This window comes from Halichoerus grypus, chromosome 6, assembly GCF_964656455.1.
Source record: "Halichoerus grypus chromosome 6, mHalGry1.hap1.1, whole genome shotgun sequence".
Taxonomy (NCBI): Eukaryota; Metazoa; Chordata; class Mammalia; order Carnivora; family Phocidae; genus Halichoerus; species Halichoerus grypus.
In genome coordinates, this window is record NC_135717.1 from 62,055,630 (window position 1) to 62,076,874 (window position 21,245).

The window sequence follows — 21,245 nt, forward strand, 5'->3', positions numbered from 1 at the left end:
ACTGTGTTTCTGGTTTCTAATTCATTGATTTCTGCTCTAATTTTAATTATTTCTCTTCTAATGCGTGGCTTAGGCGTCGTTTGTTGCTTTTTCTCTAGTTCTTTAAGGTTTAGAGTTAGTTGGTGAATTCGGGATTTTTCTATTTTTTTGAGTGAGGCTTGGATGGCTATGTATTTCCCCCTTAGGACCGCCTTTGCAGTATCCCATAGGTTTTGGACCGATGTGTTTTCGTTCTCATTGATTTCCATGAATTGTTTAAGTTCTTCTTTGATTTCTTGGTTGACCCAAACATTCTTGAGCAGCGTGGTCTTTAGCTTCCAAGTGTTTGAATTTCTGCCAAATTTTCTCTTGTGATTGAGTTCCAGTTTTAGAGCATTGTGGTCTGAGAATATGCATGGAATAATCTCAGTCTTTTGGTATTGGTTGAGACCTGATTTGTGACCCAGTATATGGTCTATTCTGGAGAAAGTTCCATGTGCGCTCAAGAAGAATGAGTATTCTGTTGTTTTAGGGTGCAATGTTCTGTAAATATCTATGAGGTCCATCTGGTCCAATGTATCATTCAAAGCTCTTGTTTCCTTGTTGATTTTCTGCTTAGATGATCTGTCCATTGCTGAGAGTGGAGTATTGAGGTCTCCTACAATTAACGTATTGTTATCAATATGACTCTTTATTTTGGTTAACAGTTGGCTTATGTAGATGGCTGCTCCCATGTTGGGGGCATAGATATTTACAATTGTTTGATCTTCTTGTTGGATAGACCCTTTAAGAATGATAGAGTGTCCTTCTGTGTCTCTTATTACAGACTTAAGTTTAAAATCTAATTTGTCTGATATAAGAATTGCTACCCCAGCTTTCTTTTGAGGTCCGCTGGCATGGAAGATAGATCTCCATCCCTTCACTTTCAGTCTGGATGTATCTTTAGGTTCAAAATGAGTCTCTTGTAGACAGCATATGGATGGGTCCTGTCTTTTGATCCAATCTGCAACCCTGTGCTGTTTTATGGGAGCATTTAGGCCATTCACGTTGAGAGTGATTATTGAAAGATATGAATTAATTGTCATCATGTTGTCTGTGAAGACCTTGTTTTTATAGATTGTCACTGTAAATTTCTGTTGTAGATCACTCTTGGGGTCTTTCTCCTTTTATAGAACCCCCCTTAATATTTCTTGCAGGGCCGGCTTAGTGGTCGCATATTCTTTCAACTTCTGCCAGTCGTGGAAGCTCTCCATGTCTCCATCCATTCTAAATGAAAGCCTTGCTGGATAAAGTGTTCTTGGCTGCATGTTCTTCTCATTTAGTATCCTGAATATGTCTTGCCAGGCCTTTCTGGCTTGCCAGGTCTCTGTGGATAGGTCTGACGTTATTCTGATGTTCTTCCCTCTGTACGTAAGGAATCTCTTCCCCCTAACTGCCCTTAAGATGGTTTCCTTGGTTCTAAGATTTGCAAGTTTTACTATTACATGCCGGGGTGTTGGCCTGTTTTCCTTGATCTTGGGAGGGGTCCTCTCTGCCTCTAGGACTCGAATGTTTGTTTCATTCCCCAGATTAGGGAAGTTCTCAGCTACGATTTGCTCAAATACATCTTCTAGCCCTCTCTCTCTCTCCACTCCCTCCGGGGTTCCAATTATTGTGACATTGGAACGCCTCATGGTGTCACTTATTTCTCTGATTCTATTTTCATGGATTCTGAATTGTTTTTCCCTGGCCTCCTCTTTTCCCTTTTTATCTATTATACTGTCTTCCAGATCGCTTATTCTCTCTTCTGTCTCAGTTACCCTAGCTGTTAGATTATCTAGATTGGATTGGATCTCATTGATAGCATTTTTAAGTTCTGCCAATTCACCTTTTATTTCTGCCCTTAGAGACTCTATGTTGCCATTAATTGATTTCTCCATTCTAGCCATTGTCTTCACAATTGCTAGCCTGAATTCCATCTCCGATATCTTGGTTATATCTGCATCCATTTGTAAATCTGCAGCATAAGTCATAATCTCTGAGTCTTTTCTGTTTTGGGGGCTCCTCCTCCTAGTCATTCTGTTGATGGGTGTTTGAGGGAATGTATAGAGTCCAAATTATTGACCAGAACCCAAGCAAGATGCACCTGTTTTCTTGGGACCTTAGGGTTGCTGGCCTCTTGTTTTCCCAGCCTGTCTTCTGCGGGAGGGGCCTGTCATGCTGTTACTCTGGCAACCCTGTTTGGGCAGTGCCCTGCCCCCTGTGGCGGGGGATGGGCTCAGCGGGAATTAGTCTTTGGGGCTTTTGTTCTCTGGCGCCTTTCCCTGGCGGCTTTCTGCCTCTCTTCCGCGAGTCAGAGCAGAAGAGACCATTTCCAACCCTCTGCCTCAGAGCAGAGAGAACACAGTCTGTTCTTCAGTGAGCTCTCCAGGCCACACTGTCTCCGTTTCTGTCCGTGCTGCTATAAACTGCAGCGTCCTGGGTTGTGCGCCCCTCCGCAGCGCCCCCAGTCCTGCCTCCAGGTTGGGGCACCTCTCTGCCCTTTGTGCTTCTAAAACCGCCAGCCGCTCCCAGTTGGCGCGCACGCGCAACTCCTCCGCTCGGGGTTCCCACCCTGGGGGTTGCAGTTCACGGGCGGGACACGGCGCACCGTGTTTCCTTCTCGGAGGCTGCACTTCGCGTGCGCGTGACCATCGCTCCGGGTTTCTGTCCAGGGGGCTGTGGTTCGCGTGCGCGCGACCCCGCCGGTCTGGTTTTCCACGCCAGGGGCTGCCCTAATGTTCTTTCCCGACGCTACCGGTCTGCGAGTCTGTGCCCGGTCCGCAGCGCGCGAGGCTGTCACTCACAGGCGGTGCAGGATCCCCACGGCCAGGCACCCTCCCGCTGCCGTTTATCCTCCGATATCTGCCCGCAGAATCAGGGCTCTCCGCTTCGTACCTCAAAACCAACTGCCTGCGATATTCTGTTTGTAGAGATCCAGATCTTCTTACATCTCAGGCTGGTTTCGTGGGTGCTCAGAGTGGTCTGGTAGATATCCAGCTCAATTCCGGGGGCCAGTTGAAATAGGGTCCCCTACTCCTCCACCACTTTCCCCCCTCCGCTTACTATACTTTTTGAAGAGTTTCACACCTGTATCTAAAATTTTTTGCTATTATTTAAATATAATTTCAAGGAAAGTTTTTCTTCCTACTTTGCCATTTCATTCAACCATTTCTCCTATCAATAAAAAGTCCAAGCCTTTGTTTATCTAAATGAAGCAGCAGCTACCACAGTGTTCTGTTTATACTCAACATGATATACTCCAAGGCTTCTCATCATGTCAAGTATCTTACTTTAGCACTGAAAAAGTTTCTGCCATTAGGAAGTTTAAATTTGTAGCAAATATACTTATTAAAGAATTTGTTTAAATACATATTTTTAATGTCCTTTTATTTTGGTGGGAAATGCAAAGGAGAGTTAGGTGTTTTGTTAGTTCCTGTTGAAATGTACATATAAATCAGTCTTCTGTCTATGAAAGTATTTACTCTGGCCTTCCATGTTCAGTTTACAGAGTCAGTGGGCAAATGTAGATTAAAAGATACACTTAATCTAGAAAGCATATATGAGGTTTTTAGATGTTTTGGTTTTCAATACATGCTTTTCTTATTTGTAAGTCTGATTGCTGTTAAAGTAGGAAATTCAGATATTTTCTTAGAAAAGGATTAGGAAGTCTTTATGCAGCTCATTTTTGATGTTAATTTTAACAGAGTATTTCTGAGAGTCTTCCAAAGAAAGACATTAAACATTTATTTGGAGCTGCGGATCAGAAAGGACCACGTATATTAAATGAACAAATAGAAGGTAAGAATTGTATTTTCTTAAAAAGTCATTTGATAGAATGTTAATTTAAAATGGGAATACTGATATGTTCTAATATACAAAGAAAGTCACCTATTAAATGCATAGAAAGGAGAAAGATGTGAAAAGGAGATCAATTGTATATCTTATCAGGTGTCAGCAACAGATTAAATTGAGAGTGCCACTGAAGGAGGTAAATGACTGGTTCCATTTCAAGATACTCTAAGACCTAAGGAACATCAGGAAATAAGAGGAAAAGAGGGAATGATGAGAAAGGCGGAGAGTACCGGGAGTAAATGAAGGACAAAGCAGCTCTTTATAGTGGAAGGTGGTAACATAAAATAATTCTTTTAAAAGGAAGAGCAGAGTATTTGAAATGCAGGAATAATATCAAGTGAGCTTCCAGTACCAAAGTTTGTCAGAATAGTATGCCACAATTTTTCCACTCTTACTGATTTCCTCACTGTTGGGAAGACATTAAGGACTGGCATAGCTGATTATGCAGAGCTATGTCCTAGTCAGCTATAAATGTATATATCTTAATGTCATATAAAATGGTGGCACTTCATAAGATAGTATCATTTAGTGCAAAATAAGAGAATTGGAAGGAAGAAGAGAGCAGGGTCAGTTAGGGGGAGATCAAGGAAGCTTTAGCCCTGATAAAAAGTCCATTAGAAAGTTTATGACTTTTTTTTAATTTTATTTATTTATTTGACACAGAGAGAGAGACAGCGAGAGAGGGAACACAAGCAGGGAGAGTGAGAGAGGGAGAAGCAGGCTTCCCGCCAAGCAGGGAGCCCAGTGCGGGGCTCGATCCCAGGACCCTGAGACCATGACCTGAGCTGAAGGCAGATGACTTTTAATACATTTTCAGTTTTGGAGAATCAATAGTGACAAACTTGAGGCTTTTTCTAGAAGGTTCAGTTAAGGTAAAGGAATGTGGCAACAGACTCAGTATGGACCAGAATTTCTCAAATTTTAGTGAATCATCCGAGACCTTGTTAAAAATGCACATTGTGAGCAGCAGGTCTGGGATTCTGCATTCTGACTTCTCAGGTGATGCCAGTGTTGGTGGTCCTTGGGTCATGTGCTCTGTAGCAAGGATGTAGACTTCCCTTTAGAGAAATCTGGAAGGGCCATTGGATAGTTCAAGACATAGTAGGATCAAGGAAAAGCATTATTTTGTTTTTATTGCTGAGCATGTTTTTAGCTAGAGGGGAGCAAGGAGATGCAGAAATAGAGGTTATAGATGTACCATACTATTGCTAAACAAAGAGGAAAGAAGTGGTGGAGATAATCCGTTATAAAAGGGATGTAAAAGCAGAATAATCAAGAACATAGATCCAGAAATTACTTTTTTAAAAAATTTATTTATATTAGGGAGAGAGCGAGCGAGCGACCAGGGCGAGGGGCAACGGGAGAGGGAGAGAGTATTCTTAAGCAGACTTCCTGCTGAGCCTGGAGCCCGATGCGGGGCTCAATCCCAGGACCCAGACATCATGACCTGAGCCGAAATCAAGAGCCAGGCACTCCCTGAAATTACTTTTGAAGAAGGTGGATAGTGAAGGGAAGGAGGGAAGAAAGAGAGGCGTGTTAGCTAGGAAATTTTGGAGTTGATGAGGAAGGTCGAGAGAATTCACTTTAGATGGCTTGAGTATATTTCCACTAAAACATTAAATTACAGCTGCTCCACAAAGAATACTGAAAGCAGATGGAGTGCTAAAGTTGGGGTAAAACAGCCACTCATTCATCCTCCTCAGATCTATGGGACATCAAAGATCTCTGTTGTATTGGTATTCATTATTCCAATGAGATTAATTTGAATATGAAAGCTTCGGCTATTTTTTTTTTAAGATAGCTAATTTTTTGATATGATAGCTGTTTCCAAAAACCTTTTAAAGACTAACATGCTCTACCAAATCAAACTAATTTTGGAAACCAAAGAGATTATAGGGTTCATTCTCTAAATGCTACAAATGTTATTATCAGTAAGTATGACACTGAATACATATATTTGCATTTTTTTTCAATATTTATACTGGGTTCATATTTCTCTCTTGTCGCTGTCCTAACCCACCTTCCTATCTCCAGAAACAGAACACCAAAACCTAATGTAATCATTTTCAGAGCCAAGCATGAGGATTCAGCTTAGTACTAACTGCATGAATGTTTAGTTGCCTTTCATGTTTACATATAATTAACATTATGTCCATTTTACTTTTCAGATTCTCCTAAAAGTTATCCTTACGTGAAGGTAAAACGTTTATATTTTTATTTTGAATTTTTAACTACCGATTGTATGAAAGGTCCATCATGTCTTAATCATATTGTTTTAATACCCATTCAGCCTACCGTTGAAGTGAAAGATTCTGTTCCTAATAAAACAGTGGAATTGAAGGAAAAACAAACATCCAACTCAGGTAAATTTTACAATACAAATTTCACAGTGGAAAGAAGTACAGTAAAATATTTGAAATGCTCACAGTCTTCTTATTCTGAATTCTTTTTTTTTTTTTTTGTGGCAAATTTAACTGAAGGATTTGACATAAATAAGGTAGATACCATTGTTGATACCCATGTTTGAACAGAAGATATTTATAAGCATAAGAAAAAGAGATTTTTAAAATGTAAGCTTTAGCTGTAGTTTCTACTTTTATGTTTTGAAATCCTGAAGTTCCCAGTTTGGAATCCCATTACTTCCTTGGGATTCCCAGAAGTTAATTATTAGACTCTCAGATTTTTCCAGTGTTCACAATGTTTATTTCAATTCTGACCTTTCCCTAGAGTAAAGCTTCACTTGCTATCATGTCAATTGTGTTTTAAGTTTATTTCTTCTTAGTGTTATTATGTTGATCATCTTAAGCCAAACAGATGTTCTGATTAGCGGACTCTCTGTGTGTGTGTGTGTGTGTGTGTGTGTGTGTGGTGTCTTTGATTATTAAAACTGCGGGAAGTAATTAGTTCTATCCTAATATTTGGTAGACACAATCTTTTAAAACCATAATTCTGAAACTTTTTGGCTTTAGGGTCCTTTTATACTATTTAAAAATTATTAGGAATTCCAAAGAACTTCTGTTTAAGTGTTGATATTTACAATATTAGAAATTAAAACTAGCCTTTAAAATACAAGCATACACGATCATACATTGTTAGCCGTTAGAGCTCTGACCCACTAATCATGCGAGTTGTGATACTATCACGTATCCCATCTTCAGAAAACTTCACCGTACACTTAATAAGAGAATGAGAGTGAAAATGTCAAATGACGGGCGCCTGGGTGGCTCAGTCGTTAAGCGTCTGCCTTCGGCTCAGGTCATGATCCCAGCGTCCTGGGATCGAGTCCCACATCGGGCTCCCTGCTCCGCGGGAAGCCTGCTTCTCCCTCTCCCACTCCCCCTGCTTGTGTTCCTGCTCTCACATGTCTCTCTCTGTCAAATAAATAAATAAAATTAAAAAAAAAAAAAAAAGAAAATGTCAAATGACATTTAGCATTATTGAATGGATGGATCTTGGAACTCCGGGGATTCTCAGATGACATGGGAGAAGTTTTAAACCATGTACAGGTTTCATGGATACAAAATGATAGAGTGGCCCTTGTGGTGAAATGTGCATTAAGGTTTCATTTCTGCATTTCTTGCTTTTTTCTTTCACTTGTCTTAAGAGGTTTAAATCAATCTTGTTTAAAAAAAAAAAGGCAAGTATTTTTGTTATATATTCATTTTCTGTTTCATGGCACTATAGTTTTTGGATCTAGCATGGACTGAGACTTACTGTGTTTTTACATGGAAATGATTAGATCACCCGAGGCTTTCATTTCTCATATAAATCTATGATGTTTGTCCAAGGCTTAAAAATTTCTGAAGATAGGGATGCCTGGGTGGCTCAGTCAGTTGAGCGTCTGCCTGTGGCTCAGGTTATGATCCCAGGATCCTGGGATCGAGTCCCACATTTGGCTCCTCGCTCAGTGAGGAACCTGCTTCTCCCTCTGCCTCTGCTGCTCCCCCTGCTTGTGTGGTCTCTCTCTCTCTCTGACAAATAAATAAATAAAATATTTGAAAAAAAAAAAAAATTCTGAAGATATTGGTGCATTGAGGAAAGAACATTTCCATGTAATTAAAAGTAGTACCATTCATTAAAAGGTTTTTGAAATCCCATGTCTTTAGAACACACGGTGCTTATTTATTTATTTATTTATTTATTTATTTATTTATTTATTATGGGATCATGACCTGAGCCGAAATCTCGAGCCAGAGACCCAACCGACTGTGCCACCCAGGCGCCCCCAGAAATTACTTTTGAAGAAGGTGGATAGTTAAGGGAAGGAGGGAAGAAAGAAAGGCGTGTTAGCTAGGAAATTTTGGAGTTGATAAGGAAACTCGAGAGAATTCACCTTAGATGGCTTGAGTGTATTTGCACTAAACAGAAAAATTATAGCTGCTCCGCAAAGAATACTGAAAGCAGATGGAGTGCTAAAGTTGGGGTAAAACAGCCACTCCTTCATCTTCCTCAGATCTATGGGACATCAAAGATCTCTGTTGTATTGGTATTCATTATTCAAATGAGATTAATTTGAATATGGAAGCTTTGGCTGTTTTTTTTATTTTTTAAGATAGCTAATTTTTTGATATGATAGCTGTTTCAAAAAAACCTTTTAAAGACTAACATGATCTACCAAATCAAACTAATTTTAGAAACAAAAGAGATTATAGGGCTCATTCCCTAAATGCTACAATTGTTATTATCAGTAAGTATGACACTGAATACGTATATTCGCATTTTTTTCAATATTTATAATGGGTTCATATTTCTCTCTTGTCGCTGTCCTAACCCACCTTCCTATCTCCAGAAACAGAACACCAAAACCTAATGTAATCATTTTCAGAGCCAAGCATGAGGATTCAGCGTAGTAGTAACTGCATGAATGTTTAGTTGCCTTTCATGTTTACATATAATTAACATTATGTCCATTTTACTTTTCAGATTCTCCTAAAAGTTATCCTTACGTGAAGGTAAAACGTTTATATTTTTATTTTGAATTTTTAACTACCGATTGTATGAAAGGTCCATCATGTCTTAATCATATTGTTTTAATACCCATTCAGCCTACCGTTGAAGTGAAAGATTCTGTTCCTAATAAAACAGTGGAATTGAAGGAAAAACAAACATCCAACTCAGGTAAATTTTACAATACAAATTTCACAGTGGAAAGAAGTACAGTAAAATATTTGAAATGCTCACAGTGTTCTTACTCTGAATTCTTTTTTTTCTTTTTGTGGCAAATTGAAGGATTTGACATAAATAAGGTAGATACCATTGTTGATACCCATGTTTGAACAAAAGATATTTATAAACATAAGAAAAAGAGATTTTTAAAATGTAAGCTTTAGCTGTAGTTTCTACTTTTATGTTTTGAAATCCTGAAGTTCCCAGTTTGGAATCCCATTACTTCCTTGGGATTCCCAGAAGTTAATTATTAGACTCTCAGATTTTTCCAGTATTCACAATGTTTATTTCAATTCTGACCTTTCCCTAGAGTAAAGCTTCACTTGCTATCATGTCAATTGTGTTTTAAGTTTATTTCATCTTAGTGTTATTATGTTGATCATCTTAAGCCAAACAGATGTTCTGATTAGTGGACTCTGTGTGTGTGTGTGTGTGTGTGTGTGTGTGTGTGTGTGTGTGTGTGTGTGTGTGTGTGTGTATGGTGTCTTTGATTATTAAAACTGCGGGAAGTAATTAGTTCTATCCTAATATTTGGTAGACACAATCTTTTAAAACCGTAATTCTGAAACTTATTGGCCTTAGGGTCCTTTTATACTATTTAAAAATTATTAGGAATTCCAAAGAACTTCTGTTTAAGTGTTGATATTTACAATATTAGAAATTAAAACTAGCCTTTAGAATACAAGCATACACGATCATACATTGTTAGCCGTTAGAGCTCTGACCCACTAATCATGCGAGTTGTGATACTATCACGTATCCTATCTTTAGAAAACTTCACCGTACACTTAAAGAGAATGAGAGTGAAAATGTCAAATAACATTTAGCATTATTGAATGGATGGATCTTGGAACTCCGGGGATTCTCAGATGACATGGGAGAACTGTTTTAAAGCATGTACAGGGTTCATGGATACAAAATGGTAGAGTGGCCCTTGTGGTGAAATGGGCATTAAGGTTTCATTTCTGCATTCCTTGCTTTTTTCTTTCCCTTGTCTTAAGAGGTTTAAATCAGACAATCTTGTTTAAAAAAAAAAAGGAAAGTATTTTTGTTATATATTCATTTTCTTTTTCATGGCATTGTAGTTTTTGGATCTAGCGTGGACTGAGACTTACTGTGTTTTTACATGGAAATGATTAGATCACCCGAGGCTTTCATTTCTCATATAAATCTATGATGTTTGTCCAAGGCTTAAAAATTTCTGAAGAAATGGACGCCTGGGTGGCTCAGTCAGTTGAGCGTCTGCCTGTGGCTCAGGTCATGATCCCAGGATCCTGGGATCGAGTCCCACATTGGGCTCCTTGTTCAGTGAGGAGCCTGCTTCTCCCTCTGCCTCTGCTGCTCCCTCTGCTTGTGCGCTCTCTCTCTCTGACAAATAAATAAATGAAATCTTTGAAAAAATAAAAAAAATTTTCTGAAGATATTGGTGCATTGAGGAAAGACCATTTCAGTGTAATTAAAAGTAGTACCATTCATTAAAAGTTTTTTTAAAACCCATGTCTTTAGAACACATGGTGCATATTTATTTATTTATTTATTTATTACGGGATCATGACCTGAGCCGAAATCAGGAGCCAGACACTCAACCGACTGTGCCACCCAGGCGCCCCCAGAAATTACTTTTGAAGAAGGTGGATAGTTAAGGGAAGGAGGGAAGAAAGAAAGGCGTGTTAGCTAGGAAATTTTGGAGTTGATGAGGAAACTCGAGAGAATTCACTTTAGATGGCTTGTTGTATTTGCACTAAAACAGGTAAAATTATAGCTGCTCTGCAAAGAATACTGAAAGCAGATGGAGTGCTAAAGTTGGGGTAAAACAGCCACTCCTTCATCCTCCTCAGATCTATGGGACATCAAAGATTTCTCTTGTATTGGTATTCATTATTCAAATGAGATTAATTTGAATCTAGAAGCTTCAGCTTTTTTTTTTTAAGCTAGCTAATTTTTTGATATGATAGCTGTTTCAAAAAAACCTTTTAAAGACTAACATGATCTACCAAATCAAACTAATTTTAGAAACAAAAGAGATTATAGGGCTCATTCCCTAAATGCTACAATTGTTATTATCAGTAAGTATGACACTGAATACGTATATTCGCATTTTTTTTCAATATTTATAATGGGTTCATATTTCTCTCTTGTCGCTGTCCTAACCCACCTTCCTATCTCCAGAAACAGAACACCAAAACCTAATGTAATCATTTTCAGAGCCAAGCATGAGGATTCAGCTTAGTACTAACTGCATGAATGCTTAGTTGGCTTTCATGTTTATATAATTAAGTATGTGTCCATTTTGCTTTTTAGATTCTCCTAAAAGATATCCTTACATGAAGGTAAAACTTTTATATTTTTATTTTGAATTTTTAACTACAGATTGTATGAAAGGTCCATCATGTCTTAATCATATTGTTTCAATACCCATTCAGCCTACCGTTGAAGTGAAAGATTCTGTTCCTAATAAAACAGTAGAAGTCAAGGAAAAACAAACATCCAACTCAGGTAAATTTTACAATTCAGATTTCACAGTGGAAAGAAGTAGACTAAAATATTTGAAATGCTCACAGTCTTCTTATCCTGAATTCTTTTTTTTTTTTTTTTTGGTGGCAAATTTAACTGAAGGATTTGACATAGATAAGGTGGATACCATTGTTGATACCCATGTTTGAACAAAGATATTTATAAGCATAAGAAAAAGAGATTTTTAAAATGTAAGCTTTAGCTCTAGTTTCTGCTTTTATGTTTTGAAATCCTGAAGTTCCCAGTTTGGAATCCCATTACTTCCTTGGGATTCCCAGAAGTTAATTATTAGACTCTCAGATTTTTCCAGTGTTCACAATGTTTATTTCAATTCTGACCTTTCCCTAGAGTAAAGCTTCACTTGCTATCATGTCAATTGTGTTTTAAGTTTATTTCTTCTTAGTGTTATTATGTTGATCATCTTAAGCCAAACAGATGTTCTGATTAGTGGACTCTGTGTGTGTGTGTGTGTGTGTGTGTGTGTGTGTGTGTGTATGGTGTCTTTGATTATTAAAACTGTGGGAAGTAATTAGTTCTATCCTAATATTTGGTAGACACAATCTTTTAAAACCGTAATTCTGAAACTTATTGGCCTTAGGGTCCTTTTATACTATTTAAAAATTATTAGGAATTCCAAAGAACTTCTGTTTAAGTGTTGATATTTACAATATTAGAAATTAAAACAAGCATTTAAAATACAAGCATGCACGATCATACATTGTTAGCCGTTAGAGCTATGACCCACTAATCATGCGAGTTGTGATACTATCACGTATCCTATCTTTAGAAAATTTCACGGTACACTTAATAAGAGAATGAGAGTGAAAATGTCAAATAACATTTAGCATTATTGAATGGATGGATCTTGGAACTCCGGGGATTCTCAGATGACATGGGAGAACTGTTTTAAAGCATGTACAGGGTTCATGGATACAAAATGGTAGAGTGGCCCTTGTGGTGAAATGGGCATTAAGGTTTCATTTCTGCATTTCTTGCTTTTTTCTTTCCCTTGTCTTAAGAGGTTTAAATCAGACAATCTTGTTTAAAATTAAAAAAAAGGAAAGTATTTTTGTTATATATTCATTTTCTGTTTCATGGCATTGTAGTTTTTGGATCTAGCATGGACTGAGACTTACTGTGTTTTTACATGGAAATGATTAGATCACCAGAGGCTTTCATTTCTCATATAAATCTATGATGTTTGTCCAAGGCTTAAAAATTTCTGAAGATAGGGACACCTAGGTGGCTCAGTCCGTTGAGCGTCTGCCTGTGGCTCAGGTCATGATTCCAGGATCCTGGGATCAAGTCCCACATTGGGCTCCTTGCTCAGTGAAGAACCTGCTTCTCCCTCTGCCCCTGCTGCTCCCCCTGCTTGTGCGCTCTCTCTCTCTCTTCTTCCTCTTACCAAAGGAACATCTGAATGAGAATTATGAGAAAGTAATTTCCTTTGGGCTAGTTTTTAGCATTCACTTGAGAGTAGGTAGCAGGATTATATTTAGAACTTTGGGACCAGTTGGGAATACTAGGTAGAGATCTAAAGATTGCTTACTCAAAACATAGTTTCTTAGCTTTATTTTATAGCTCTAAATTCACAAGTATTGGTCAAGCTGCATTCATTGTAACTAAAAAAAGCACCTTCCCAAATCAAATATTAAAATATTTCCTATGTTCTGTATGACTTTTGTTTTAGAGTTGGCTTTCCCAGCAGTAAAGGAATAGTTGAGAATTTACTATATAGTATCATCTTCTCAGCTATGTATGCATAGTCCATTTCCTTGTTTTATTATTTTTATTTTATCTCTTTAGAGAGAGAGAGATGGGTGGAGAGAGGGAGAGGGAGAAAGAGAATCCCAAGCAGGCTTCACGCTCAGCACAGGGCCTGAAGGGGGCGCTCAATCTCATGACCCTGAGATCATGACCTGAGCCTAAATCAAAAGTTGGACACTGAACTCACTGAGCCACCCAGGTGCCTCTTGATTATTATCATTGTTATTTAAAATTTTATTGATTTGAGAGAGAGGGAAATTGAGAGAACGAGTGGGAGGAGTGGCAGAGGGAGAAGCAGACTCCCAGCTGAGCAGGGAGCCCGATGCGGCACTTGATCCCAGGACCCTGGGATCATGACCTGAGCCGAAGGCAGCCGTTTAACTGACTGAGCCACCCAGGCACCTCCCTTTATTATTTTTAATAAATAAATGGAATATTGGTTTTAAGGAGCACTATATTATTTAAAAATAATATATGGAAAGTCAATTTTAATTCTACTAAGATACTCTGTCTATTGATTAACCACCTCTAATGTGTGCTCTACTTAATGTACCAGTTAATTCCATGTCTTTTATCAGTCTTATGATCAGGTCTGTACTAATAAATCGTACAATTTTTTTTTCACCCCTGTAGTTTTATGTTCTTTCTTTCCTTGTAGAATTAACACTGTATTTTCAAAAGATTTTCAATTATCTCCTAGAGTAATGTGTACAGGCAATAAATCCAAAGTTGTTTACCTATACAAGTGACTTGTTTCCTGTTACTTCTTCAGGAGCTTGGTAGATCCAAGAAGTAAGACTTTTAAAATACCTACAGGCTCCTGAAACAAAGGAAGATCTGATACAAAAATTATAAATACAAGCAACTTAAAACAATTCATGTAGATTGTTTCTCTTCTCACTTGATGCCTTTTATAAAGTAATGAGCAAAGTTAGTTCTCTAGGGACCCAACATTGTGTGTTTATTCATTTAATACAGATTTCTTCTGTACTGTGCCCTGATCATTTTATATCCTCAATATTTCTGGAACCATTCTGTCAGTGCAGGTGTACTCCATCTTTATTTTGCATTACTGCCTTCTAATTCATCTCCCATCTTTTATTACAGTGCCCCTCAAATTCAGCCCTCTCCACAGCATTTAGAGTGACCTGTCTCAAGTGTAAATATGACTATGAACCACTGTTGAAAATATATTTGTGTCCAGGTATCTTAAAATTACATATAAAGCTTTCAAAATCTTGACTTCCTCTTAGATCCCTGTATTTTAGACAAATATTTACCCTGTTGTGTGCTTCTCTCCCTTTTAGACAAATATTTACCCTGTTGTGTGCTTCTCTCCCTTGTCTTACTACAGCCTTGCATACTCTCCCCGTTTTCCTCCCTCTAACCCCTTTGAATCTGGCTGACCTCACTGTTTTCAGTTTCAGTTCAGACATTATCTCCAGAAAAACCATTCCTGACACCTTTTATTTATATGCTTCTTTAAACCTGGGTGCCTAGCACTTACTGGGAACTCTGTAAATAATTACTGAGTAAAATAAAGACTGTAAACACAGAAATGACTTAAGAGATTGCCCCATACAGGGGCACCTGGGTGGCTCAGTTGGTTGAGTGTCCAACTCTTGATTTCGGCCCCGGTCATGACCTCAGAGTTGTGAGATCGAGCCCCATCTGGGGCTCAGTGCTGGGCTTGGAGCCCAATCAAGATTCCCTCTCTCTCTCTCTGCTCCTCCCCCTCTCTAAAAAAGGAGAGAGAGTGAGAGAGATTGTCCCATACAGTCCAGGAGCAAAAGAAATAGATATATAAAGAAGTAATTTACAGTTCAGGTGGTGAAGATACACTAGAAAAATCGGTAAAGTACTAAAGTAGCCCTGAAGAAAGAGACCCCTATTTATCTGGGGAAGAATAGCCATAATCAAGGATGACTTTACATAGCAGTCTGTGTCCTAAAAGATGTGAAGAAATTTATCAAGTAGTAGAGGAAAACATTTGAGGAATGTTTACATTCATCAGGGACATACACCCATAGGAAGGTTGTACACTAATAAAGGCATAAAAAATACTAATAATTTTGGAAACCATGAATAATGTTGTAGTTGAAGCTTTGGGTGTTAAGAGGTGCTGTTACAAGGTAAAGAATAGTCTGTTGTGATTTTATATGTTTCTGCTGCATTATAAAATTTTGTTTCTGATTGTTTTGTTCATTGATGTTAGGTGGATGAACTTGTGAATGAATCTTTGAGATGTTTGTATGTCTTTAACCTGGTGACATTTAGTATTTCCCAAATGCTTTGTTGAAGTTTTCTATAATTAAAAGTATTTCTTAAAGTAAATATTCAGCTAAAGATTAAGTTTAATTTAAACTATCAATAGATAAAATGTTATTTTCTATTTTTAAGAAGGTTATAGCTTTTATCTAACCATTCTAAGTAGTCCATTTTAACTATATAGATTGGCCAGCAGAACTAGACTTAGAAAGGACATCAGAGAAAGAGCAAAAAAGACTTGATGAAAGTGAAAATAACCACCTCCAGGTATGTAAAAAGTTAAATTTAAATTTAAATTTCCGATTTTATATTGGTTTTCCTGCTTTAATAATGTAACATAGTTCAAATGAAATGATCTTTTGAATGGACATATTGAAGTCAATAGATTATAATTTAATATTTAGTTTTTATAAAATTTTACAAGTTACAAAACTTAAAATATTGTTAGAATTTATAGTAACTTATAGCTAAACTTCATCCTTGGAATTGAGATAAAAAAAAATTCCTGAATATTGTTTGCTTCTTCACGTTTTTGTAACTTTTTATGTGATAAAGAAGATAACATCAAACATTGAATCATATGTATAAGCAGTTGAAATTATGAGCAGTATAATAATGATGACTAGTGACTTAGATTCATGTAGAAGGAGTAATTATTCTCAGTGGTTCAAAATGTGCAGTTCTGTATTGCCAGTCGCTGATGCCAAGATTAAAGATTTATTTTGCCTTCTGATCTCTGTGTAGTTGACTTCAGAGAGTGGGGTCATAAAATCAGCACAATTGCCTATTGTGGAATCACACCTTCCAGGGTGGAACCTTTGTAGTTGGGTAATAAACAATAACATTTTCAGTTATTTCATTTCAGCATAGGAAATCAGTAAGTATTATTAACATTTTTCTTATCCACTCTCAGTGGACATTATTTTAGAGCTGTATATAAGCAGATAATTGTAATGATGTATAACACTATCATAGTATATAATTTGAATTGAGATTTAGGAATTTTCTTTCTGATTGATGTTAACTGATTTTGGCTCCTAATAATTGAAAATTTGCCTATTCTCTAGTTATTAATCTTTAAAGAAAATCCTCAAATGCACTGTAGGGGCTCACTATTTAAGGTATGGTGAGATAAAATGTTTCTAAGTTTGTAACATTAAAAATAATCTAATTCATTTTTTGGTAGATGTAACATGTAATGAAATGTTTATTTCAAAAAGCTGACAAAGTTAAGTTTATGGATTTATGTTTTTCTTCTGTCTTAAGCCAGGGCGAGTTATCTTTCACTTCTTTGTTACAATATAGTGACTTGGGAGCAGCTTAACATAGATTAAGAAATTTAACAGTTAAATTTTAATTATTTTCTAATTTTTCTTTGTCCATACTTGATTACTTAAGGATAAAGGTATTTCACAAACATGTATCCTGGCAGAAAAGACATCTGAAAATCAAACCCAGCAAATTAATGTTCCACTTTTGCATCTGCAAAAAATGTCTCGAGAAGCAGAAATGAATAAGAAATGTGATAGAGAGGATAATATATCTGTATATTCAGAACATCCTTCTGTGCAAAAGCGTGAGGAAATCTCGATCAAACAAGGCAAATTAGTGTGGAAAAATAATTTAAAACACATCACCAGTGAGTTAAAGCGGAAGTTTGGTGAAACTTGTGAAAAACACAAAATTGCTCCTTATCCTAAGGAAGAGTCACTACATGGTAACTTTAAAGAAGGAGCAAACTTAATGGAAATACCTTCTAACTTGACAAATGATAGACTTGATTGTCAGAAAAAGGATATATTTGCAGTGCCTGTCCCTCTAGTATTTCAGGCATTTCCTGAACAAAAAAAGTCTAGTCTCAAATATGCTTGCCAGGCATCTTCTGATTTTTCTTTAAGTGAAAATAAATCAGACTGTGAAAATGATAACCAGACACTGAGCATGTTTTTAACAAAAATAAGAGTTTTAAAAGTGATACAGAAAATAAAAAAGTAAGGAACCCACTCGTTACATTTGAAGTGAAAGAAGACCAAGAGTTTGACATGCAAATGGCAAAAAGTTTGAACCAAAATAGCACTAATTCTAAATTAGACATTGGACGTATACCTCAGTCTAGGGATTCAGAAAGCCATTTTGACAAAAGGTTTTCCCGCTCCAATGAGATGAGACAAATGGCTCAAATAAAAAGGCACAAAAGTTCTGCTGTTACAAACATTTACAAGAAAACAAAAGTCTTGTTCCAGAAGCCATTCTGTGCAGTTAATAACAGTACTAATAACTATAGAAGTATGGAACCCGAATTAGAAAATGTGAGTTCTTCTCCACCATGTAGTTACAGAACATCAGAAGTATGTCTAAAAGAAGAATTACAGCAAGATGTTCAAAAGTTTAAGAACGAGATAGGCATGTTACAGATAGACATCCTGGATTTGGAAAAAAAGTTCAACTTCAAAAAGAGGTAGAGGTTCACTTTGCTGCTGCTCTTTTGTTTTTTTCTCGTTATCAATTATCTGAGTCATTTTGATTTTCCACTTAGGAAAAAAGTTCGTGTATAGAATGGGGTTGTCTAAATATGTAATTGTGCTCTCTCTCTGATAAATAAATAAATAAAACCTTTAAGAAATTTATAATTAATGAAAAAAAGTTCTTTTTAATGAATAATGTAGTAACAATTATCCTTAGTATCGAATTTCCATTACAGATTAATGAAGAAAAGAAGAGACACCAAAGTAATGGGACGGCAGTATTAGAAAATGTGTATGCTGTCGCTGCTGCTGCTGCTGGACTAACTCAACAAAGAGAGAGTGGGAAAACTGAAAACCACCTCTTTCCTGTTGGGAAAAAGGAAGATTCTGATGGGTAAGCCTATGGCAATATTTCAATAGTAGGTAATTATTATTTTCCTATAAAACAAATTCTAGTTGGAGCTAACATTCATGATTAACAAATTTTATATTTTTAGTAAGGCTAGTCCATCCTGGGTGCTAATCAGAAAAATGCAAATAACGAGATACCATTTTTTGCAGTCATAGTGATAAATATTTTATTAAAAAAATAATAACCAAAGTTAGCAAATGTGAGGAAAAAGGCATTCCTATACACTGTTGTTAGATGAAAGTGGTAAATCCTTTCTGAAGGGTGATTTAGCAGTGTGTTTCAAAAATTTTAAATATGCTGTCCCTTTTTTAAATTAATTTTTTAATTTTTTTAAAAGATTTTATTTCTTTACTTGACAGAGAGAGACACAGCGAGAGAGGGAACACAAGCAGGGGGAGTGGGAGAGGGAGAAGCAGGCTTCCTGCGGAGCAGGGAGCCCAATGCGGGGCTCGATCCCGGCACCCAGGGATCATAACCTGAGCCGAAGGCAGACTCTTAATGACTGACCCACCCAGGCACCCCATATGCTGTCCCTTTATTCCAATGCTTCATTGCCAGGACTAGATCCTATAGGAAAACATGACTTGCGTAAACACACACACACACACACACACCACACACACACACACACACACACACGAACACATTCTAAGGACATTTATTGTACATTATTGTATATATAAAATATGACAGATATGTTAAGGATATTTATTATAGCATTGTCATATCAAAAAGTTGGAGATAGTCTAAATAGCCGTCAATAAGGAAGTAAGTTGTCACCCCTATAAGACAATGTAACATGCGACCATTTGAAAAAATGAATTTAGGTCTACATGTACTGATTGTTTAACAAAGTATATTTAAAGTGTTCGGTTTGATGTCATGTCTTATGGAAATTTTAGAATGCTTTTAATATCTGCTGAGTTGCAAAAGGAAGTTACCTGCTACACTGGCACTCTATCTTATTACCAACAAAATTGCTAGCTATTAGGTTTTTGGTTTTGGTTCCGTTGAGCTTGAGTGTTCAAATGTTGGACTCTCAAATTGATCTGAATATTACCAAGAGATTTCGTATGTCAGCTTGTCCCATATTCTATATAAACATTTGATTTGGTGATCCTTGTGCTATAAACCAAGATGTTCCTAATGCACTGAATCTTCTTTTGAAGGTACCTTGCATGCATGCTATTAACCTTCCTTTTTAAAGAGAATATATTTCTATATGCACCACACCAAATTTTTCAACAGTGACTTCATATTATATAATTTACGAAAATTCATTTTACAAAATAGGAATATTTTCTGCATTCCAAACCCCTTATACTTCTCTTATAGAATTTTATTTTTTTTAATTTTTTAAATTAAATTTAATTTTTTTTAAAGATTTTATTTATTTATTTGACAGAGAGAGAGAGACAGCGAGAGAAGGAACACAAGCAGGGGGAGTGGGAGAGGGAGAAGCAGGCTTCCCACCGAGCAGGGAGCCCAATGTGGGGCTCGATCCCAGAACCCTGAGACCATGACCTGAGCTGAAGGCAGATGCTTAACAACTGAGCTACCCAGGCGCCCCTCTTATAGAATTTTAATATGACTAATTATTTTGGATATATCCTGGAGTTAGATGATTTTTATCAAGCATGAAATATTGCTGTTGAAACTTAATAGTTTTTCTATGGTCTTTCTAAGCATGAGAAAAAGTGATAATCAGGTTATATAATATTATATATATATTATATATCTAGAAAATTTTTAAGGAGTCTTTTGGTTTTATAGTTTTGTGAATTATTTAATGCCTTGGTCTGCCTTTTTTTTTTTTAAGATTTTATTGATATTAGAGAGAGAGAGTGCGTGGTGGGGGAGAGGGACAAGCGGACTTGGCACTGAGAGCAGAGCCCCATGCGGGGCTCGATCCCACAACCCTGAGATCATGACCTGAGCCAAAATCAAGAGGTTTAACCAACTGAGCCACCTAGGTGCCCCCTTGGTGTGCCATTTTTTTAAAAAAACATTTAGTGCTACATGTATGTAATTTTAAAAATTATATTACAAAATATATTACAGAAATACTACATCATCATTGTGTAAGGATTGAACTAAACAAGAAAATTAAATCATCTATGATCATTCCTCTTAGCTCTGAAATCCTTAAAAGAACCATGTACACTCACTGATCCTGATTTACCTCCTATTCATTCTTGAATTCTCTCTGGTAATTTTCACTCCCACTACTCCAGAATTGATTTTTCAAAGGTTACCACTGATTTTCACTTTAATAAATCTAGACATAATTTCTTAGATCTCATTTTATTTGACCTATCAGCAATATTTGACCCAATGGAGAACTCTCTTCTCCAAAATTCTGTCTTCATTTAGCTTTCAGGATATCACTCACTCACCTGGTTTTCCCCCTGCCTTTCTAGTCTGTACATCTCAGCCTGATTTGCTTCTTTCTCCTCATCCCCCACCTCTTACTTACACATTGACATCTTCCAGGAATCAGTCCTTGATTTTCTTTCTCTTGACTTTTACTATCTTGTATATTCTAATGATCTTCAGGTTTATATCTCCAGCCCAAATCTCTCTGCATAATTCCGGACCTACATATCAAACTGCCTATTTGATATCTCTTTGGGATAGCTATTGGGTATTACGAACTTAACATGTCCAAAATCGAACTACTGATATTCTTTCTTATACCTGCCCTTCTTGTCTTTCCTAATTGAGTTAATGACAGTTCTTCCAGTTGCTCTGCCAGAAAACTTGGTATCATCTTTGACTCATGTCTTTTTCTTTTTCATACA

At 36.9% G+C, this 21,245-nt stretch overlaps 1 protein-coding gene across 2 annotated transcripts in view; it reads left to right on the forward strand.

Moving 5' to 3' along the window:
* Positions 1–21,245, forward strand: part of LOC118551008 (ankyrin repeat domain-containing protein 26-like) — a 131,696-nt gene that overhangs the window by 37,455 nt on the left and 72,996 nt on the right. For both annotated transcript variants that reach the window (XM_078075238.1, XM_078075240.1), the window contains 9 exons: positions 3,705–3,798; positions 6,021–6,049; positions 6,143–6,215; positions 8,776–8,804; positions 8,898–8,970; positions 11,320–11,348; positions 11,442–11,514; positions 15,752–15,834; positions 18,269–18,426. In XM_078075238.1, coding sequence (XP_077931364.1) covers positions 3,705–3,798; positions 6,021–6,049; positions 6,143–6,215; positions 8,776–8,804; positions 8,898–8,970; positions 11,320–11,348; positions 11,442–11,514; positions 15,752–15,834; positions 18,269–18,426 — 641 coding nt within the window. The remainder of the gene's footprint in view (positions 1–3,704; positions 3,799–6,020; positions 6,050–6,142; positions 6,216–8,775; positions 8,805–8,897; positions 8,971–11,319; positions 11,349–11,441; positions 11,515–15,751; positions 15,835–18,268; positions 18,427–21,245) is intronic.